This window comes from Melanerpes formicivorus, unplaced genomic scaffold (genome assembly GCF_026170545.1).
Source record: "Melanerpes formicivorus ecotype bairdi unplaced genomic scaffold, bMelFor1.0.p_v2 SCAF_78, whole genome shotgun sequence".
Classification (NCBI taxonomy): Eukaryota; Metazoa; Chordata; class Aves; order Piciformes; family Picidae; genus Melanerpes; species Melanerpes formicivorus.
Genome location: NW_027142430.1, coordinates 2,447,485 through 2,466,418, shown reverse-complemented (window position 1 = coordinate 2,466,418; position 18,934 = coordinate 2,447,485). Strand labels below are relative to the sequence as shown.

General features: G+C 46.1%; 1 protein-coding gene across 4 annotated transcripts in view; it reads left to right on the top strand.

Moving 5' to 3' along the window:
• Nucleotides 1-2,587: 2,587 nt before the first annotated feature.
• The window catches only part of BCHE (butyrylcholinesterase), a 38,626-nt gene continuing 22,279 nt past the window's right edge, over nucleotides 2,588-18,934 (top strand). The window contains exons 1-2 of one of the 4 annotated variants that reach the window (XM_068164266.1): nucleotides 2,588-2,705; nucleotides 5,578-7,099. In XM_068164266.1, coding sequence (XP_068020367.1) covers nucleotides 5,583-7,099 — 1,517 coding nt within the window. In that variant the 5' untranslated portion in view covers nucleotides 2,588-2,705; nucleotides 5,578-5,582. Of the gene's footprint in view, nucleotides 2,710-4,938; nucleotides 4,950-5,577; nucleotides 7,100-18,934 lie in introns of those variants that run through there. The other 3 variants (XM_068164263.1, XM_068164264.1, XM_068164265.1) reach the window with 3 other exon arrangements.

Below are 18,934 nucleotides of genomic sequence, written 5' to 3'. Positions count from 1 at the left end.
CACTTTTCTCTTTGGTCAGGATTCTTAGGAACCTTGCCTTAAATAAAAATCTGCATAACCTCACCTGTCTCCCCCCCCCCCCCCAGCTTCTCCCCCCACCAAACACTATAGGTAGGGAGATAGGTGGATAGAGACATTCCAATGTACACACACAGAGCAGCTCTTGAATAGCTCTCCGCACACATATAGATACATTTGGTGTTCTACCTGCAGGTTTGCAGCTCTTGTCCTTTCCAGCTCCCAAAGGGAAACTGAGAAAATGACCACTGTGTAGGGAATTACTGAAGACATTCAATGTATTTCATCTCCAATTTTCACGTAGGTATTTTTACTCAGCTAAGTAATAACTAAAGTAAGTGTTTCCTCTCACAGCACACAGTAGTGAAACTTCAATTTATATGTTAATTTTTTAATTAAAGGAAAAGTTATAGAAGGGGGCTGAGTTTTCTTTAAAAAGTACAGCATAATAGTCTGCCATTAGACTAGAGCACAATGGGTGAGAAGTGGAATGGTCTACACAGCCTGGCCTGATGCTCCTTTTCCCCGGAGACATTCAGGTAACCCACAAGCTGAACTCAGTGTTTCCTGCTACCTTAGAAGCTGCCTAAACCAGTGATGCCAGGGTCACCTTGTCAGAGCCCATAGAAATGCTCCACATTTTGCATGTATTAGTTGTGTCTGCCTCAGAGCAGGAGGCTGCTTCAAGTGCCTTGGGCAGTGTAAAGGGGAGCAGAGAGGGGAAGGGAGTTGGTGGTGACAGCAGATGCAGGACACCACAGTCAACTTGGGAAATGAAACCACAAACAACATTTTTAGTGTTTGAATTTCCTGCTGTTTCTCTGCTGCTCAAGGTGGTGATGGGGGCTGAGGGTAGAATGGTTTGTCACAAGTGCCAGAAATACCTCCTTTAAAAGTGGCTTCTGTCAAGATTTGGGGTTTATGATTCATCCCTCTGATGTCACAGCCAATATGTGTCATCTGGCCATGCTTCCAAACAGGTTAAAGAGGCATCAGAGTGAATCTGCATTCCAAAGAACATTGGAAACTGCCTCAAAGAGCACAACTTTGCTTTTCTTGCAGGAAAAGAAGTTTTGATCAGCAAGAGTTGACTCTGAATAAATCCTGTTTTGTTATTAAATATTCTGAATATTCTGAATTTCTTGCCAGCAACTAGATTGGACACTTCCATGCTGGATTCTTAGGGATTTAAAACCTGGTTTAGGTTTAGACTGGGACGTGTCCCTGCAGGATACTTATCGAATGTCTGATCCTAAAGGAAGGCTGTAAAACTCCTGGGAGAGCTGAAATGGCCATGCTTTCTTGAGCTTTTCTCTATTAAAACACTATTTCACATCTAGCTTTTAAAAACCATTTGTAGTCTCCACGTTAAGGTCTATAAACTCCATACTTAACTTTTTATTTCTGCTTTATTCCTGTTCTATGCATTGCCAAATATTGCTTTTGTGTAATTGAAACAGAGCTGTAGTTTGATTATTAAACAGAGGGGAAAGTAATTGTCTTCAGTTCTAATGGGGGAAGCAAAGGCTCTCAGTAGAAGGGAACCTTAAATTGTGGGAGAATTGCCTTTTTTTTTTTTTCCCCCTCAGAGTAGAGCCAGAGAACAGATGCTGCTGGGGATGAGCAGATGCTGCTGGGGAACAGCAGCCCCACCACCAAGGGGTGACCTTCTGGTTTCAAGCATTGGCTCAGGGATGAGGGTTTGACAAGACATTTTACAAAGACAGTGTATAGAATGTATTTATCTTCTTCACCCCTGCCTTCCTTTGCACCTTGAAATATCTGCAGTTTAAATATCCCCCCTGCACCGTGGGACATGTTCCCAGCTGTGCTGCAACCTCGGCAGCTCTGACTTGTGCTTCAAACTGGCTTTGCACCTGTGGTGCTGAATTCTGGTGGAAAGAAGGCTTGAGGGATTCAGGCAAAAGGAGGGCATCAGCTGTGCTAAGCAGCATGGGGGACTTCTTGGAAGCTTAAGAAGAGTGATAACATAGCGTGTGACACCATACGGGTCACTGTTTTGAATGTTAACATCAGAAGAGGAGGAGGCAGATTTCTGCCGTAGCCTGCAGTTGCCCATGGGTCAAGAGATACAGCTGATGCTGCCAGCCGTTGGTACGTCCATGCAGAGGATGCTCCTTTTTATCTGCCACAGCTGCTTAAGAGCAAACATAACTACTTAGAGCCAAAGGAAAAGTTTGAGGTACTTTAAAGTGGTGCTAATGGGGAGCTGTAGAGCAGCGAAACCGTGGGGGTGAGACGGGTGCTCTGAGCGAGCCGAAGGAAGCAGAGGCAGGATTTCATTGCATTTCTAGTTCTGTCTTTCTAGGTTAGAAAACTGTTGCCCCGTGCTAAGAACAAATGTCTGCATCCTCCCTCTCCTGTAGCAGCTCACACCCGGGTTTCTCCCAGATGGGTTTCTCTCTGCAGCCCTTCTACCAGCAGCCTTGGAGCAGATGACGGCGTGCGGAAGGGCTGCCTGCTGCAGCTGCCTGCAGCTCCAGTCGCAGCTGCCTGCCCGCAGCTCCAGCCGCTGCCTGCTCTCGCGAGCGTTCTGTCAGAAGGAGTTGATGTCAATGTCAGCCCTGTCCAGTTCCCCGGCTTAAAGCACCAGCGGCTCGCTGCCTTAGCCCCGACCTACCCACAGATCCCGAATCTTGCAAACTTTGTAGTCCTTGTAGTAGAAGGTGGGTAAGTGACTCTCTGTTTGCACGTCTCTGTCTGCCAGGACAATTTCTAGCTGAGCTTGGTTTAGAGGGACTGGGATCCTGGACCACTCCAGCCTCCGCACATTTCTTGCTGTCCTGGGACAGCTCAGGCTGCTCTGCAAAGGGAAGGAGCGAGCAGGAGTGGGTATCAGACCTGGGGATTACCGAGGGAAGCCTGGGCTAAGTAAATGAAGCTGAGCTAAAAATCACATCTTAGATCCTTCATCTTTTCTGTTTAAATAGTGATTATAGTCTCGTGCAAAGAATTTGGGGCTTTGTGAGGAGAGGAAATAGTCACTGAAACAGATTTGTGTTCCCTTGCTGAGCGAGAATACAAAAGTGGAGTCTGTTTAACTTTGCTGGGAAACTACTATTGAAGCAGCTTTGCAAAGTATGCAAATCTGTTATGGGATGCATCTCTGCTTGGCTGAGGCTGATGAGCTAAAGCAATCTTCTGACCCTTTTGCTTTCACAGTGACAATTCAGTAGTATTTGTTTTGCTCAGTGTGCTTTGCGTTGTTGAGTTTGTTCTAATGCAGCATTAAAAACCTTATTAATGGAATATTTACCCTGCATTTGAGGTGCAATAATCCTCTGCCACTTGCTACTTCTGTTAAATTTTAGTGAAGTAACCTGAGACCAGGCAAGTCCTCTCCTTCAGCAGTGCAAAGCTTCTGCCTTTTCCATCCCTGATGGATTTCCACCTTTTTTTCTTTGAAACACCAGCTCCTTCCCTTTGCAGAGCTAATTGAAAAGGGGCACGATAGAATTTTGTGTTCAATTTTTTTCCTTCTTAAAGTTCTTAGCTAAAAATTCCTAGGGTCAAATGTGCCTCTGTGTTTTGCCATGCTCCCAAAAAATTTCTTTTTAATTTACTGGAACATGCAGAGGGGAATTAACAGACTTACAGGAATCATTTCTCCCAGTGTTGCCCATTTGGTGCACAAATGCCCAGCTGAGTCCATACTATTACATTTCTCAAAGCCACCCCGGTTGCCTTGGCTGGCTGTGAAATAGACTTCAGCCCTAAGCTGATCTTTGCACACTTTTTCTTACCCAGCTCTTGAAAGATTTGATTGCAGGATTGAATGGAAAATAAATAAATAAATGACTGCCACATAGTGGAGGCAGCTGAACACTACTGAATGAGCTGAGCCTCCCATGTGGGACTTGAAGGCTCTGGAGTGAGTCTCAGCTTACCCAGGTTCCTAGGAGTTGCTGGACCATGTGGGTTGTTCAAGCTGACTGCTCACATCGCTAAGGTTTAGCATGCATGGGAGCATCTGGAGGTTTATATAAGTAAAGCTGAAGGAGGAGTGTTGGACCAGCTCTGAAATCTCTTGCTCCCATGCACCACCTTATCTTTTTTTTCCCCCATTTGCTAAAAAAAAGAGTGTAAATATTTCTGTTTTCTAATGTGTGTCTGCTTTATGTCTGCTTGGATGAATGTTACAAATATTCTCTCTGAAGATTCTCCCCCATACTTTTGATGCTATCTCAAAGTTAGGATACTCTGAGCAAAACCTTCCTTTTTCCCTTTCTTACCCAATTTCTAAGAATACACAAACAAGCAGAAGAGCTCAGCAGAGGCCACAGCTGTACTTCCCACAGAAATTAGCCTCATGCCTTTTAAGGACACAAGTGCTTCTCATTGACAAAGAGTGGCCTGTTTAAAGTGGCAGGACAGAGCACAGTGTGTATGAGAGGGCCACAAACGAAAAAAGAGAAGGAAGCTTTGTTGGGCATTTTCAGACATCTAAGCCGTGGAAATGGGTTGATGCAAGTTTCCTTTGTCTGACTTTTCAATTTCGAGGGGGTTCTATAGCATTTGAAAAGGTTGGGGTGAATAGGACCAGGAGTATGCTTAAATGTGGATACCCTTCGCTTTTAAAGAGTGTTAATTATCACTTCAGAAAGTTCTCTGGAATTAAAGGCCAGGCCCTACTTAAGCTATTAGGCACCACCTACATATATGACCAATCCTTGGCTTTCTACCACTTTAGTGCTCATTCTAAGTAGCAGATGTGTGACATCTTCTCACAACCATGATGGTTCTAAAATTGGTTAAGTTACTTTACAGAAAAAAGACCTTAAAATAAATACTTCATTTAGGTCTTGGTGTACATCTGTGTGTGGTCATCCACAGGAACTGATGAACTGCCAGTCAGTTCAGAGGTCCTTGATGTGCTTCACTTGTTACAAGATCTTCAGATCCTAGGAGATGTGAGTGGAGCAGTGAGATCCCCCAGCTTTTTGAGTCTATGGCAATGCCACCTCAATGGTTTGCTTCAGCTCAGGCATGTACACAGGCATATAGTTTAAAACTTCTGTTGACCTGGAGATCCTTGGATTAAAACTTGTCTTCATGCTCCTCTTCAGTGTTCACAGCATGTGTGTTTATGTGTGGAAAAATCTGTGCCTAGTGATGGCTGCTACCACACTTTATCAATTCTAGAATACAAATTGCCACAGTCACCTCTGGCAGGGCAGTGGCTGCTTGGACGTTTTCTGCCATGGATCATAAACTGTCAGTGGGCATGCAAGCAAGTGGCAAAGTCACCTGCTAACTGAAGCAGAGAATTTACCTTCCCTGGCCTGGCTTCATCACTTCTTCAGTTGTGTTTTGTAGTGACAGAGTTTTTCTGAAGCACTGTACCAGCTATCAATGCTAAGCTGTCTTTGCAACACAACTAACTAACAACTTATGGTTAAAGACTTCTGAGCTTTGTGTAGCACCAGCAGCACCTTGTTTCCAGTGTCCTTGGGATGAGCTACACCCTTTTTGACCACACACTGTTTTGGCCCCTACACTGCAATACCAATTCTGAGTTACTTTTTTCCTGTGTTTCAGGCATCATGATGTGGACAAGTGGCACAGTTCTGCACGTTAGATATCTTATGTGGCTTCTTCTCCTGTATGTATTCACCAGGAAGGTAATGCCTGAAGATAACATCATTACAACAAGGAAAGGCAGAGTCAGGGGGACGAGCTTGCAGGTACTAGGGGGAACTGTGACAGCCTTCCTTGGAATACCTTATGGACAGCCACCCATTGGTCAACTGAGATTCCGAAAGCCAGAGCCTTGTGAGGAGTGGACAGGCGTTTGGGATGCCACAAAGCATGCAAACTCTTGTTACCAGGTCATAGACACAACGTTCCCAGGATTTGCTGGATCAGAGATGTGGAATCCAAAAACAAACCTAAGTGAAGACTGTTTATACCTTAATGTATGGATTCCTTCTCCCAAGCCCAAGAATGCAACGGTCATGGTCTGGATATATGGCGGTGGCTTTGAGTCTGGGTCAACTTCCCTACCCGTCTATGATGGCAAATTTCTGGCCAGGGTTGAAAGAGTCATTGTAGTTTCCATGAACTACAGGACTGGTGCATTAGGGTTTCTTGCTTTGCCAGGAAACCAGGAAGCTCCTGGAAATGCAGGTTTATTCGACCAAAGATTGGCACTTCAGTGGGTCCAGGAGAACATAGCAGCCTTTGGAGGCAATCCCAAAAGTGTGACCATATTTGGAGAGAGTGCTGGCTCTGCTTCTGTCAGTTACCACATCCTGTCTCCCCAGAGCCATCCTTTATTCACCAGAGCCATCATGCAAAGTGGATCTGCAAATGCCCCTTGGGCTGCAATAACAGCAGCTGAAGCCAGAAACCGAACAGTGGCTTTAGCTAAAAAATTCCAGTGTCCCACCGTCGACGAGGCAGAGCTGATTCTCTGCCTCCGAGACAAGGACCCGAAGGATATCCTGGAGAATGAAGTTTTTGCTGTAGCACATGACCCTCTGTTGCGTGTGTATTTCTGTCCCACTGTGGATGGGGATTTTCTCTCAGACATGCCAAGAGCATTGATTGAGAGTGGCCTCTTCAAACCTACACAGATCTTAGTCGGTGTCAATAAAGATGAAGGATCATCATTTCTAGCATATGGAGTCCCTGGCTTCAGCAAAGATAATGATAGCCTAATCAATAAAACTGAATTTAAAACAGCTTTAACTCTGTCCTTCCCAGAGGCCAGCCAGCTGGCAATAGAAGCAATCATTTTTCAGTACACAGACTGGGAAAATGAGCAAAAGCCAGAACATTACCGAGATGCAATGGACGATGTTGTCGGTGACTACAACATAATATGTCCTGTAGTGGAATTCACTACGAGATTTGCACAACGAGGGCACAATGCCTTCTTTTATTTCTTTGAACACAGATCATCAAAGTTACCTTGGCCAGAGTGGATGGGAGTGATGCATGGTTATGAGATCGAGTTTGTGTTCGGACTGCCCCTAGAGAGAAGAGTGAATTATACCAAAGCTGAAGAAGTCCTAAGCCGGACCATGCTGAGGCACTGGGCCACTTTTGCAAAGACTGGGTGAGTTTGCTGCAGCAGTCTGTTTGAGTGGTCACGGGTTTGTTGTTTCACAGGTGGAAATACCCACGCTGTTTTGATGGGGATTTGAAGCCTGACAAGAACGATGCGGAAGGATTAATCGTTCAGCCATCCAGAATTCCTGGGTTAGTTGGGATAGAAACACCACCCAGTAAAACAAACCCTTGATGCCTAGCTCCTTGTATTGGATAACCTAAGCAAACAATCCGCATACACCGAGAAAAGCAAATAGTAACCACCTTTTTTTTGCCATGGCAGCAGCTGCTCCATGGGAAGGTAATGGATTCAAGGTTTAGCAAGAAAATATTTCACATTCTGGGCAAGGTTTCCAGCAGCAAAAATAGAAGCAAAAAAATCCCAAATTTCCTTTCAGATGCCATTTGCCCAGAACACACAGGTGTGTAACGTGGAGGTGCATTACATTCACACAATGGAGTGATTTGGGATTGCAGGGTGCTCTTTTCACAGAGTCTATCTTCCCATGTGTGCTGAGCACCATCCTGGGCTTCACTGAAGCTAATGACAAACCACTTGCTATTTCCATTAGACTCCTCTTTAGGTATGACCCAGCCTGGGTAAGAAGCAAATAAATACACTACATCTGTCATCTGTCCCCTCCAGCTCAAAATGATATTCCTCTGTTTAATCCAAGGTGAACTACCAGCTCCGTTTTATCTGCATCCTTTTTTTCTGACAGATTTTCTTATCAATAGATGTGACTGACTAATTGATTGATTTGATATTCAGGAATATTCTATTAACATTTTCTATCTCCTTCATATGCTGGAGCCTGTTGTATTCTTTTGCTGTAAGTGATGAGCATCTCCAAGCTCAGCAAGTTCCTACCCAGAGAGTTGTATTTATTGAGGGATGGGATTTTAATACAGGTTTTATTCCTGAAAAATGTCACCTGAAATTTAGTCTATGAGCTCTTCCTGCTTCCCTCTTTAATCAGAGCCTGGTGACACCACTCCACTAGAATTTGGTGTGAAAGACTGGAGCACAAGAAGAAGCATTCACAGGACTATGGGTTCTGGGAATGTGCTGTGTGGTTGATTTATCAATGCCAAAAATGCATCTGATGGATTCCCCGAGATGAAGCCTGCACAGTGAGGTCAGGCAAAGCTTGGTGCCAGCTCCTGCATCACAAAGACATGCAACATGGCAACACTGCTTTGAAGCTGGTGTTATTAGGCCCTTCATGCAGAGCAAACTGAGCAAAGGGCCCTTATTACATCCTGCAGCTTTAGAGCCGGCCCTAGAGCATTTTGCAGTCAGGATCTTGCACTAGAGCCAGTGGCTCTTTCATTAAACAGAGCTGTTTCCTAGTAAGAAACTCAGGGTTATGTTAGACTTTTCACAACAATATTTACATTTATGTGAACTATTGGTTCCCCCTGGGTTATATATAGACATACTTCATTTCTATGTCTGTGTGTATATCAATGTTATGTTTATGTATCTATAAAAATACCTCATTAACGTTCTGTGCAGAATAGAGTGCACTGCCCCTGTCACTCTAACTGGCTAAAATTAGACAACACAAGGTACATTCAGGTTTAAGTTTATAGAAGCCAGTCCTGGCATCTAGTCTGATTGTCATTCTCACTATAATTAGATTAGCCTATAGGTTGAACTTCAAGTGGTTTCCACAGCAAACAGCAAATAATCCCTGTTGCACTGCAAACAACAAAACCATCACAATTAGGGTAAAATAAAAACACAAACTTAACAAAATCCCTGTGACAGGACAAGAGCAGCTCACTATTAACCCATTGTGTGACACCTCCCTCCTCATCCAGAGCACAGATCCCTAAGGCTCTGCAACACATTATTCAGTGTGTGCAGTGAGTGGGGAAACAAAAACCACTGTTAATCAACGCAGCAGCCGTAGCTGTGCCCTGTGTTCCCAGCACTCAGCACACAGTAAACATTTATAAAGAGCCAGGGAATCCCCCTTTGGCAGAATGTTTATAGTAAAGTCTGGCACGATCAAAGGGCAAACCTCTGAGGGGAAAATTGCTTTGCCATTGATGTCTCCACTAGATGAGGAGAAAATTAAGTAAAATATATGAAAATCAGAAAAATTGTACAGCACAATTTTGAGTGAGGGCGTTTGACCTAATATTCTAATGTGCAGAAGTAGGAAAGCACAAGGGACTGAAGGGAAGCCTGCAGAGGAAAGGAGATAAGGTAAAATCAAACGACGCTGAGAGAAATTGGGTTTCTCCTGGTACTTTCTGATTGGGAGAGACTGAAAGTTGGCTCAGCTTCATGCACCCAGGGTTGTGTGCTCCATCTCACTGCTAGCACTGCAACCTGTGGCTTGGTGTCTCTCATCTGACATCCTGGTTGGAGTCTGTTACAGACCACCCAACCAGGATGAGGAAGCAGATGAATTATTCTACAAGCAATTGGAGGCTGTCTCAAGATCATCAGATCTTGTCCTAGTAGGTGACTTTAACCTGCCAGATATCTGCTGGGAACTTAATTCAGCAGAGAGGAGACAGTCCAGAAGATTCCTGGAGCGAATGGAGGACTGCTTCCTCACACAGCTGTTAAGCGAGCCTACCAGGGGACAGGCTCTGCTTGACCTGCTGTTCTGCAATAGGGAAGGGCTGGTGGGAGAGGTGATTGTGGGAGGCTGCCTAGGGTGCAGTGACCATGAGATAGTGAAGTTTTCAATATGCAGGGAGATAGGGAGGAGCACCAACAGAACCTTCACCTTGGACTGCCGGAGGGCAAACTTCAGCCTCTTTAAGAAACTTATTTGCAAAGTTCCCTGGGTATCAACCCTCAAGAACCAAGGGGTCCAGGAGGGTTGGACCTACTTCAAAGAGGAGCTCTGAAGGCACAGGAACTGGCAGTTCCCACGTGCTGAAAGATAAGCCAAGGGGAAGGTGACCAGCCTGGATGTAAGGGGAAAAAAGAGGCTGTATCACCTTTGGAAGGAGGGGAAGGCTTCTTGAGGTATGTTCAAGGAAGTTGTTAGATTATGTAGGAAAAGAATTAGAGAGACAAAGGCCCAGCTGGAACTGAAGCTGAACACCTCTGTGAAAGACAATAAAAAGCATTTTTACAAATATATTAACACTAAAAAGAGGGCAGGAAGAACCTGCACTCCTTATTGGACCTGGAGGGGAACACTGTGACTGAAGACGAGGAAATGGCTGAGGTCCTGAACACCTTCTTTGCCTCAATGTTTAACAGCAAGGCAGGAGGAGTTCAGGACAAGTGGCCTCCGGAGCTGGGTGATGGGGTCGGGGAGCAGTGTAATGCCCTGGAAATCCATGAGGAATTAGTTGGGGACCTGCTGAGCCACTTGGACACTCACAAGTGCATGGAACCGGATGGGATCCATCCTAGGGTGCTGAGAGAGCTGGCAGATGAGCTGCCAAGCCACTCTCCATCATTTTCCTCCAGTCCTGGCTCACTGGAGAGGTCCCAGATGACTGGAAACTGGCCATTGTGGTCCCCATCCACAAGAAGGGTTGGATGAAGGAACCTGGAAACTCCAGGCCTGGCAGCCTGACCTCAGTGCCAGGGAAAGTGATGGAGCAGATTATCCTGGTGGCAATAACTGCGCACCTGAAGGATGGCCAAGGGCTCAGGTCCAGCCAGCATGGATTTAGGAAGGGCAGGTCCTGCCTGACCAACCTGATCTCCTTCTATGATCAGGTGACTGCTTGGTGGATGTGGGGCAGGCTGTGGATGTGGTCTACCTGGACTTCAGCAAGGCCTTTGACACCGTCCCCTACAGCAAACTGCTGTCTAAGCTTTCAGTTCATGGCTTGAACAGCAGCACTCTGAGCTGGGTTAGGAACTGGCTGAAGGCAGAGCCCAGAGAGTGGTGGTGAATGGTGCCACATCCAGCTGGCAGCCAGTCACCAGTGGTGCCCCCAGGGATCAGTGCTGGGCCCCATCCTCTTTAACATCTTCATTGATGATCTGGATGAGGGGATTGAGTCAGTCATCATCAAATTTGCAGATGACACCAAGCTGGGAGCAGATGTTGGTCAGTTAGAGGGTCAGAAGGGCTCTGCAGAGGGACCTCGACCGACTGGACAGATGGGCAGAGGCCAACAGGATGGCATTCAACAAGTCCAAGTGCCAGGGGCTGCACTTTGGCCACAGCAACCCCATGCAGAGCTACAGGCTGGGGTCAGAGTGGCTGGAGAGCTGCCGAACAGAGAGGGACCTGGGGGTGCTGGTTGACAGCTGCCTAAACATTAGCCAGCAGTGTGCCCAGGTGGCCAAGAAGGCCAAGGGCATCCTGGCCTGCATTAGGAATAGTGTGGCCAGCAGGAGCAGGGAAGTCATTGTGCCCCTGTACTCTGCATTGGTTAGGCCACACCTTGAGTCCTGTGTCCAGTTCTGGACCCCTCAGTTTAAGAAGGACATTGAGAGACTTGAAGGTGTCCAGAGAAGGGCAACAAGGCTGGGGAGAGGCCTTGAGCACAGCCCTGTGAGGAGAGGCTGATGGAGCTGGGGTTGTTTAGCCTGGAGAAGAGGAGGCTCTGGGGTGACCTCATTGCCTTCTACAACTACCTGAAGGGAGGTTGTAGCCAGGAAGGGGTTGGTCTCTTCTCCCAGGCAACCAGCACCAGAACAAGGGGACACAGTCTCAAGCTGTGCCAGGGGAGGTTTAGGCTGGAGGTGAGGAGAAAGTTCTTCACTGAGAGAGTCATTAGTCATTGGGATATGCTGCCCAGGGAGGTGGTGGAGTCCCCATCCCTGGAAGTGTTCAAGAGGAGATTGGATGTGGCACTTGGTGCCATGGTCTAGTCATGAGGTCTGTGGTGACAGGTTGGACTGGATGATCTTTGAGGTCTCTTCCAACCTTGGTGATTCTTGGTACTGTGATACTGTGATGAGGGGTCCTCAATCCCATAGTCTGACCTTGCTGATCTCTGGGTTTCGTTCTCACATAGTCAGTAGCAATAAGAATGATAATAAGAAAAGACAAAGTTCTAGATGTCCAGTAGGAGCAATTTCTGTTTCTCAGAAATACCTAATGGCATGTAAGAACAGAAGAAAAGCTGTTGGGGAGAAGTAGAGAAGTGCTTACCCAAAGGATCCCAAAAGAGTGTGTGGAATTCCTGATTTCCACCCCTCTCTGTAAACAAGAGCAGACTGTCAGTCAGCCGCTGCCTCCATCCACAGCAGAGGCAACGTTCCCAGTCTCTAGGCCCTTGTTTCACATCCCTGCTGAAAAGTAGCTATTAGTGATAACTGACCATTTCTGGAAAATTATCAGGGATAAAGGTTGTCTGGTTTTGATTGTGGATGGGGAATGGGGGATGGAGATGTTTCATCAGGAGAAGGAGGCAGACATTTCACCTGCAAGGTTCTAAGTTAGATGCTGCCATTATGCAGCAATATCTTCAGTACCCAAGGGCATGGGGTTGTTTTTAGGAGTCTCCCACATATTTATGTGGACTGTGACATTCATGAAGACCCTGCTGAAGCAGCCTTTGACAAGCCATTGCTCTTCTGGCATGAGATTCCCTACAGATTCATTATCCAGAACAGGATTCAGCAGCTTAGGATCTTCTGGGAACTGTGGGCAATGTAACTACCCCAGTTACTGCTCACAGGGACAGGCTGCTCAGCACTGTCCACAGCATCTACTCACAGAAATAACCTGGCTTCACATCACAGAGTCTGAGAATTTAAAGAAAGCAAATTAACTTGTGGGTCTGACAAAGCAGTTGACATGAAGTGGTTTGAAGAAAGGACAGACTGGGAGGTACTGAAGATTCTTGGTTGTGATGTTGAGGCTCAGTCCTTTGAATGACTTCTAGCTAATGCTATCCCTCATGCTCACAGCTAGGCCACAGACAGAGAGAGATGAGCACTGCCCACAGAGCTGTGGCAAAGCAGGCTGGCGGTGTGGGGAGCTTGCCCTCTAGTTAAACACTCACAGCATCTCTTCCCCTGAGGAGTTTGCTTGTGATTTATGTCAGGAGCAAATCCAAGCAAACAGTGGTACAGATTACCTGTTAGACTCTTGCAAGGAAGTGCCAAAATACCATGCTCTGATTCACAGTGTTAAGAAGGGCATCTCTCCAGTCTTGCTCATGAGACGTGCAAACAGTTCCTGCCCTTCCCAGCACAGCTGAAGTGCCTCTGCCCTCCAGCCATGGGTGTTGCCAGTCTCTCAGGCTGCTGGTACCTGAAGTCTGCTGGCAGCTGGACACATTTATCATCCAATGACCTTCTCACTTTAAAATTGGGTTCAGTGTAGCGAGGGAGCAAGTGACTAGGTAGGAATGTCCTGGATGAATAGTGTGAAGTCAGTCTTGAGGTGGGTCCTGGTGTCCACTGAGGTGCAGAGAAAGGTGATGATTTACTGAAGTGCCAATGAATTCCTGGGACTGGAAAACAAAAGCTTCCAGGTGTGGCAATTCCTTTTCCATCACCTGAACTCTTCTGTTTCCTTATCACTATGACTTCTAATGACTGCATTTTTAGGATCAAATAAGGTTGACCAAGGCATTCCTACTGCTGTTAGCATCATTTCACAAAACATTGGGGTTTGGCAGGTATTTGAGCCTTGGGAGAACAACATTCTCATCATCCCCTCAAAGGCTCTGTTCCACCAAGGAGGGAACAGAAAAGGTTGTCTGAAGAGATCATGTACAACAAAATGTCTGGTTTATAAGAAAGGACGGATTCCACAACAAACCTTCTCGATTTTGCAATGAATTCATCAAATTAATATGGAAAATATGCACATTAATACAAATACCAGTATTGTTTTATTAATATGAAAAATTGCCAAAAACATATCAAATAGGTTGGATGTTGGGTTGGAAGATATACGTGCAGTGGGAATGCACAGTATGCAGGCAAGTGTAACAAATTTTAACCATTTTAAGCAAAGGGGGAGGAAGAACAGAAAGAGAGAGTCTCTGGGAGCAATATGGTGTTTGGCCACTGCAGGGGAGACTTAACAAGAACCGTAAATACAGGAGGCAATGAATAAATACTCACCAAAGGCTCTACCCCAAGTAGGGGGTGCTGCTGCATTAGCTGTTGAGGCTTTTGGGGGCACTTTGGTGTGCCAGGCACGGCTGGGTGTGGTCAGGAAGGTCGCACAGGCTCGGGGCTGGTCTGGCTCCTGCAGGACCGCAGCTGTACGACGCTTCTCGTGAAGGGCTCTCGCATACTCCTGGGTAAACTGAGGCACGGCGTGAATTCTAGTTGCAAGGGGAAGTGATGCTGGGATCCTAAAGCTCATGGCTTCTCAAGCTTGCTGTGCATAGGGCTCATGGCTTCTGTCCCAGGTTTTGGACCAGGCAACTCGAGGCAAGGCAAATTAAAGCAAGGCAGGTCCAAGCCGGCAAAGCGAGGCAACTACAACTCAGCCTGTATATAAATCTTGCCCAAGATCCAATTGGGCCAACAGGGCAACTGAAGCCAGCACATAGCTACCCAATGAAAAGGGACTCTGCCAGGCTGTGGCCATAAAAGGCAGAAACAGCGGCCTGGTCTGGGAGAAGCAGTGACCGGTGCATGTGCTCTTACCCCAGAAGGACACTTGTTTACCCGGCGTGTTAGGTCCTCTCCCTTTGTCCACATTACCCTGACTCCTGTAGGAGAGAGGGGAGAGAGGGGGACCATGTCTAGACACACCAAGGCCTGTCTGGGTTCAGGCTGGGCCCATATGGCCCTACCACTACCGATTTACACATTGATTTAGAACTCCTCCTTTTACCTTCCCTTAGGGTCTTCTCAGCTGATTCTGGTATTTAAGCACGTTGGCAGCTGAGTGTCCATTTTCAGCCTTACAATCACATAAAATTCAAGACATAATCAAAATCAGACAAACTGTTCAGCAGCAAACCATAGTGTGGTATCTGGAGGAGGATGGGTCAAGCTCAGTATCGTGATGGTTGTGTATCAGTTCGTTGTCATGTTGTTAGTTCTCAGTGACCTTCTCCTGAAGTGCTTTCCAGCACGTTTCCTTTGAAGGGACATCCATGGTGAAAGAATCCAAATGACTCTTTTGAAACACTTCTAGGAGTAATTCCTCTGCTGCACTTTTGTTATTCTTCAGAAAACGTTTGAAAGTAAACAAGGGTCTCTAAGAGGTACTATCAATCATAAGCAGCAGAATGCTGCTCGTACAAGTTTTATTTATCATGAAAAAATAGTTGGCACCCCAAGTCTGTGGTTGCTAGGCTGTGCCTTTTGTGCCACTTTATTCATTAGACCTGGTAACAGCGTTGTTTAGACGTGAGTGACGTAAAGAGACAAGGAGGAGGACAAATCAAATGAGATGAAAACTCAAACAAGAGTGCAGCAGAAGACACCAAGATAATATTTTTAAGCTTGGTGAAAAATGTTTCAGATAAAAGGCAACTGGTGAAACTTGTCTCTCTGCCAGTTTTACAACTGCTGGAACAAATCTTTGCAGCTTTTTCTATAAAGTGAAGTCTTTGAAATATTTCCTCCTCTGTTTTAGGGGAATTTGTGAGGCTTTGATTGTCCCACTAAAGCTCTGAAGCACTTTGCCTGGTTATTATTGCCTTTCCCTGATGTTCCACTGGCAGACATACAATAAATTTCAGTGCTTTTGTTACCAACTTATCACAACATGTTTATAGATGGTCATTTCAGAGCAGCGAGAACAAAACCAACAGCCTCATATAGAGCCCAGACAGCAGCCTGAACTGGGGACCTATATACTCCATGTATGGAAAGAATGGAAGCACTGGGAGAAAGGAGAAAATAAAATACTTCAACCACTTTTAATTTTCAAATACTTCAGAGCTGGGAAGTTTTATGTACCACTCAGCCATCTGATGGCAAAAATTTGCTGGGAGTTGTATTTCTCCCCCACATTCACAGGGACAGGGATGGGTGACTACAGAGTTGGGTGACTACAGGGATGGGTGACTAGTTTGGAGCCACTCAGCTGCAACCTGGTGCTGGCCCTTCACAGGGCCTTCAAACACAGCAGAGCAGCAGCTCAGTGGGACCAAAGGAGGCTTCTCCCTGAGGCTGCTGCTTCTGGACCTCTGGAATTTGTCATCTTAACTAGTGGTTTGACTGGATCAGACCAAGGATCCAGAAGAGAGGATTTTGATGTGTGAGGTAAAAAGCAGAGTAGTATAAACGAGGCATGAGAGAGGTTTCTAAAAATACACAAAGATGTACAGAAAGCCTTCCCTCCTCGTGTGTGGAGAAAGCAGAACTTTAATTTTGACCCAAAGGAGCACAGGCAGTCTCACACTCACTGTCTTTCATTGGAATCACCTCTGAGCCATGAAAAAAAATGTGGAAACCGTAGCCCTGAACAAAACAAAGGTCAGATTTTAGGCAACTTTCTCCTGTTTCTTGGCTTTTGGATTCTTAAAAGTGACTCATCATCTTTCCAGGGTTCATACCTATTGTTACATCCAGAGGCAATAATGGAAACACTTTTTTAGCAATCTGTTTGGAAATAGTGCATCATGGAAAGAATCAGTAACCAGACACTTGCATTTGGCAGGCGTCTCATACTGGCTTGTGAGCTGACAAGCTGTCATTGAAGTCCAGAACTGAAACCAGGAGTGTTTGATTCAGTCATCTTTTGAAAATAGGTCTGGGATACAAATTGTTTGGATTGGTTTAATGCTGCTACAACTATACCAAATTTGCAAGGAGATGTCCTGCTTCTTCCTGTCCGTGCAGCCAACGCAATTCTGTCAGCACAGATCCTGTTCTCTGCAGCAGATTGAGTCCAACCGTTCCTTTCAGACATGAGGTGAGAACATCCATTAAGGAAATGACCAGATGTTGCAGGAGTAATTGAGTGAGACAAAACTAACACAGTAACGTGAGGGTTTGCCTTGAACATAACCCTTTGTAGCAAAGGGTGTCCAGCACGGTGGAAAAGGCTGTGTGATCAAACCCACTCAGTCCTGGGACTGAGCAAAGTGAAGACCCCGTGTTTGCAGGCAGAGACACAGAAACCTGCCTGCACAGGCAAAGATATGACAGAGTGGCTTTCTTTGAGCTGAGTTTCTGCAGGACTCTGCTGCCTTGGCTGACCCTGGCAAAGAACTGAGGGAAGCTGGACAGGAGCAGGCAGTGTGAGCTTGCAGCACACAAAGCCTGGACGGCATCCAAAGCAGTGTTACCGGAGATGGAGGGAGGGATCCTGCCCCTCTGCTCTGGGGAGACCTCACCTGGAGTGCTGTGTCCAGCTCTGGAGCCTTCAACACAGGAAGGACATGTACCTAATAGAGCAGAGGAGGCTACAAAGATGATCAGGGGTTGGAACACCTTTGCTGCAAGGTCAGGCTGAGGGAGCTGGTGGTGTTCAGCCTGGAGAAGAGAAGGATCGAGGCAGACCTAATAGCAGCCTGCCAGTACCTGAAGTGGGATAAAAGAAGGCTGAAGAGAGACTGCAAAGGCCTGCAGGTACAGGACCAGGGGCAATGGCTTCAAACTAGAGCAGAGCAGATTTAGGTTGGATGTGAGGAACAAGTTCTGCACCAGGAGGCTGGTGGAAGACAGGAACAGGTTGCCCAGGGAGGTGGCTGGGGCCCTATCCCTGGAGATACTTCCAGTGAGGCTTGACAGGGCTCTGTACAACCTGATCTAGTTGAAGATGTCCCTGCTGACTGCAGAGGGGGTTGGACTGGATGACCTTTGGAGTTTCCTTCCAACCCAGACCATTCTGTGATTCTGTGAACTATCTTGGATTTGGCTCTGCCTGTTCTAGTGACAGAAATAGGCAGAAGACCCTGTAGCAGGCATGGTTCTCTGCTGTGCCCAGAGCCTGGTGTGGATATGGTTTAGGGAAGGGAGAGGAGTGAAGAGAGCTGCTTGAAGAGTTGAAGTTAAATCATGGTATGATTGCTCCCTCAGATTTGGGAGTGGGAATAAGAAGGGCCTATGGAAAGTTTGATGGAAATGACATAGGTAAGGAAGATGAGAAAATGAAAGAGAGAAATACTGATTCAGGAAGCCAGGTGAGCAAGACAAGACTGACGAGGAAGAGCAAAAAGAAATGGAGAGATTAAAGAGGAAAATGTCTGAGAGACATTTTGGGAGGTGAAAGCATCTGTGAAGGGTGGACTGAAGGGAATGCATGAATGAACTCCTTAGAAGTTACATGTAAGGCAAGTTCACACCCAAGAGCAACAGACTTTAGAGATAATCTAGGATTAAGGATGGCATTCCTTGTATCACAGCTGCAGGCATGTGGAGACTTGATTGCACAAGTCACTGTGAAATCCCAATTAATGTTCACTCTCAGTTAATTCTCCTTTCAGGAGCACTCTTCTTGGGTGCTGCTTTTCTGCAGCTTAGTCCTTGTTTCATCATCAAAAGACAGAAATTGCAGTTTAAAAGGTCTGCAAACCCTATTTTTCCAGGTGGTTCTGGAATACTAATCTGAAGTCCTACAGAGAAATTTCAGATGAAGAATGGAAACCTTTCGGTCCATGTTTTAATTTACTCTTCTAGACAAGGGATTGGCTTGTTTCAGGGAGGTGGCAAAGGGGAGAAAAAGAGGAAATGAGGAGCACCAGAGGTTACCCAACATCATATTTCTGAAGGTAGCTCAATATGGGGTTTAATTTTTAGGGGTTGGTGGTTTTTTTTCAATCAGGAGAGAAGTCAGTTGTGAGTAAATGTAGTTAGCAATTTCATCACAGGGTTCATGAGATTCTGTCCTCACAAACCTAGAAGATGTGGAAGGAGAAACCCGGATTTTGCTGCTTACAACTAGTGATGTGACACAATTGCATGTTAGCAGAGATGTCAAATTCAAAGCTGCCACTGTCTGCTTTCATGGGGATCTCTGGCCATCACCTGTGT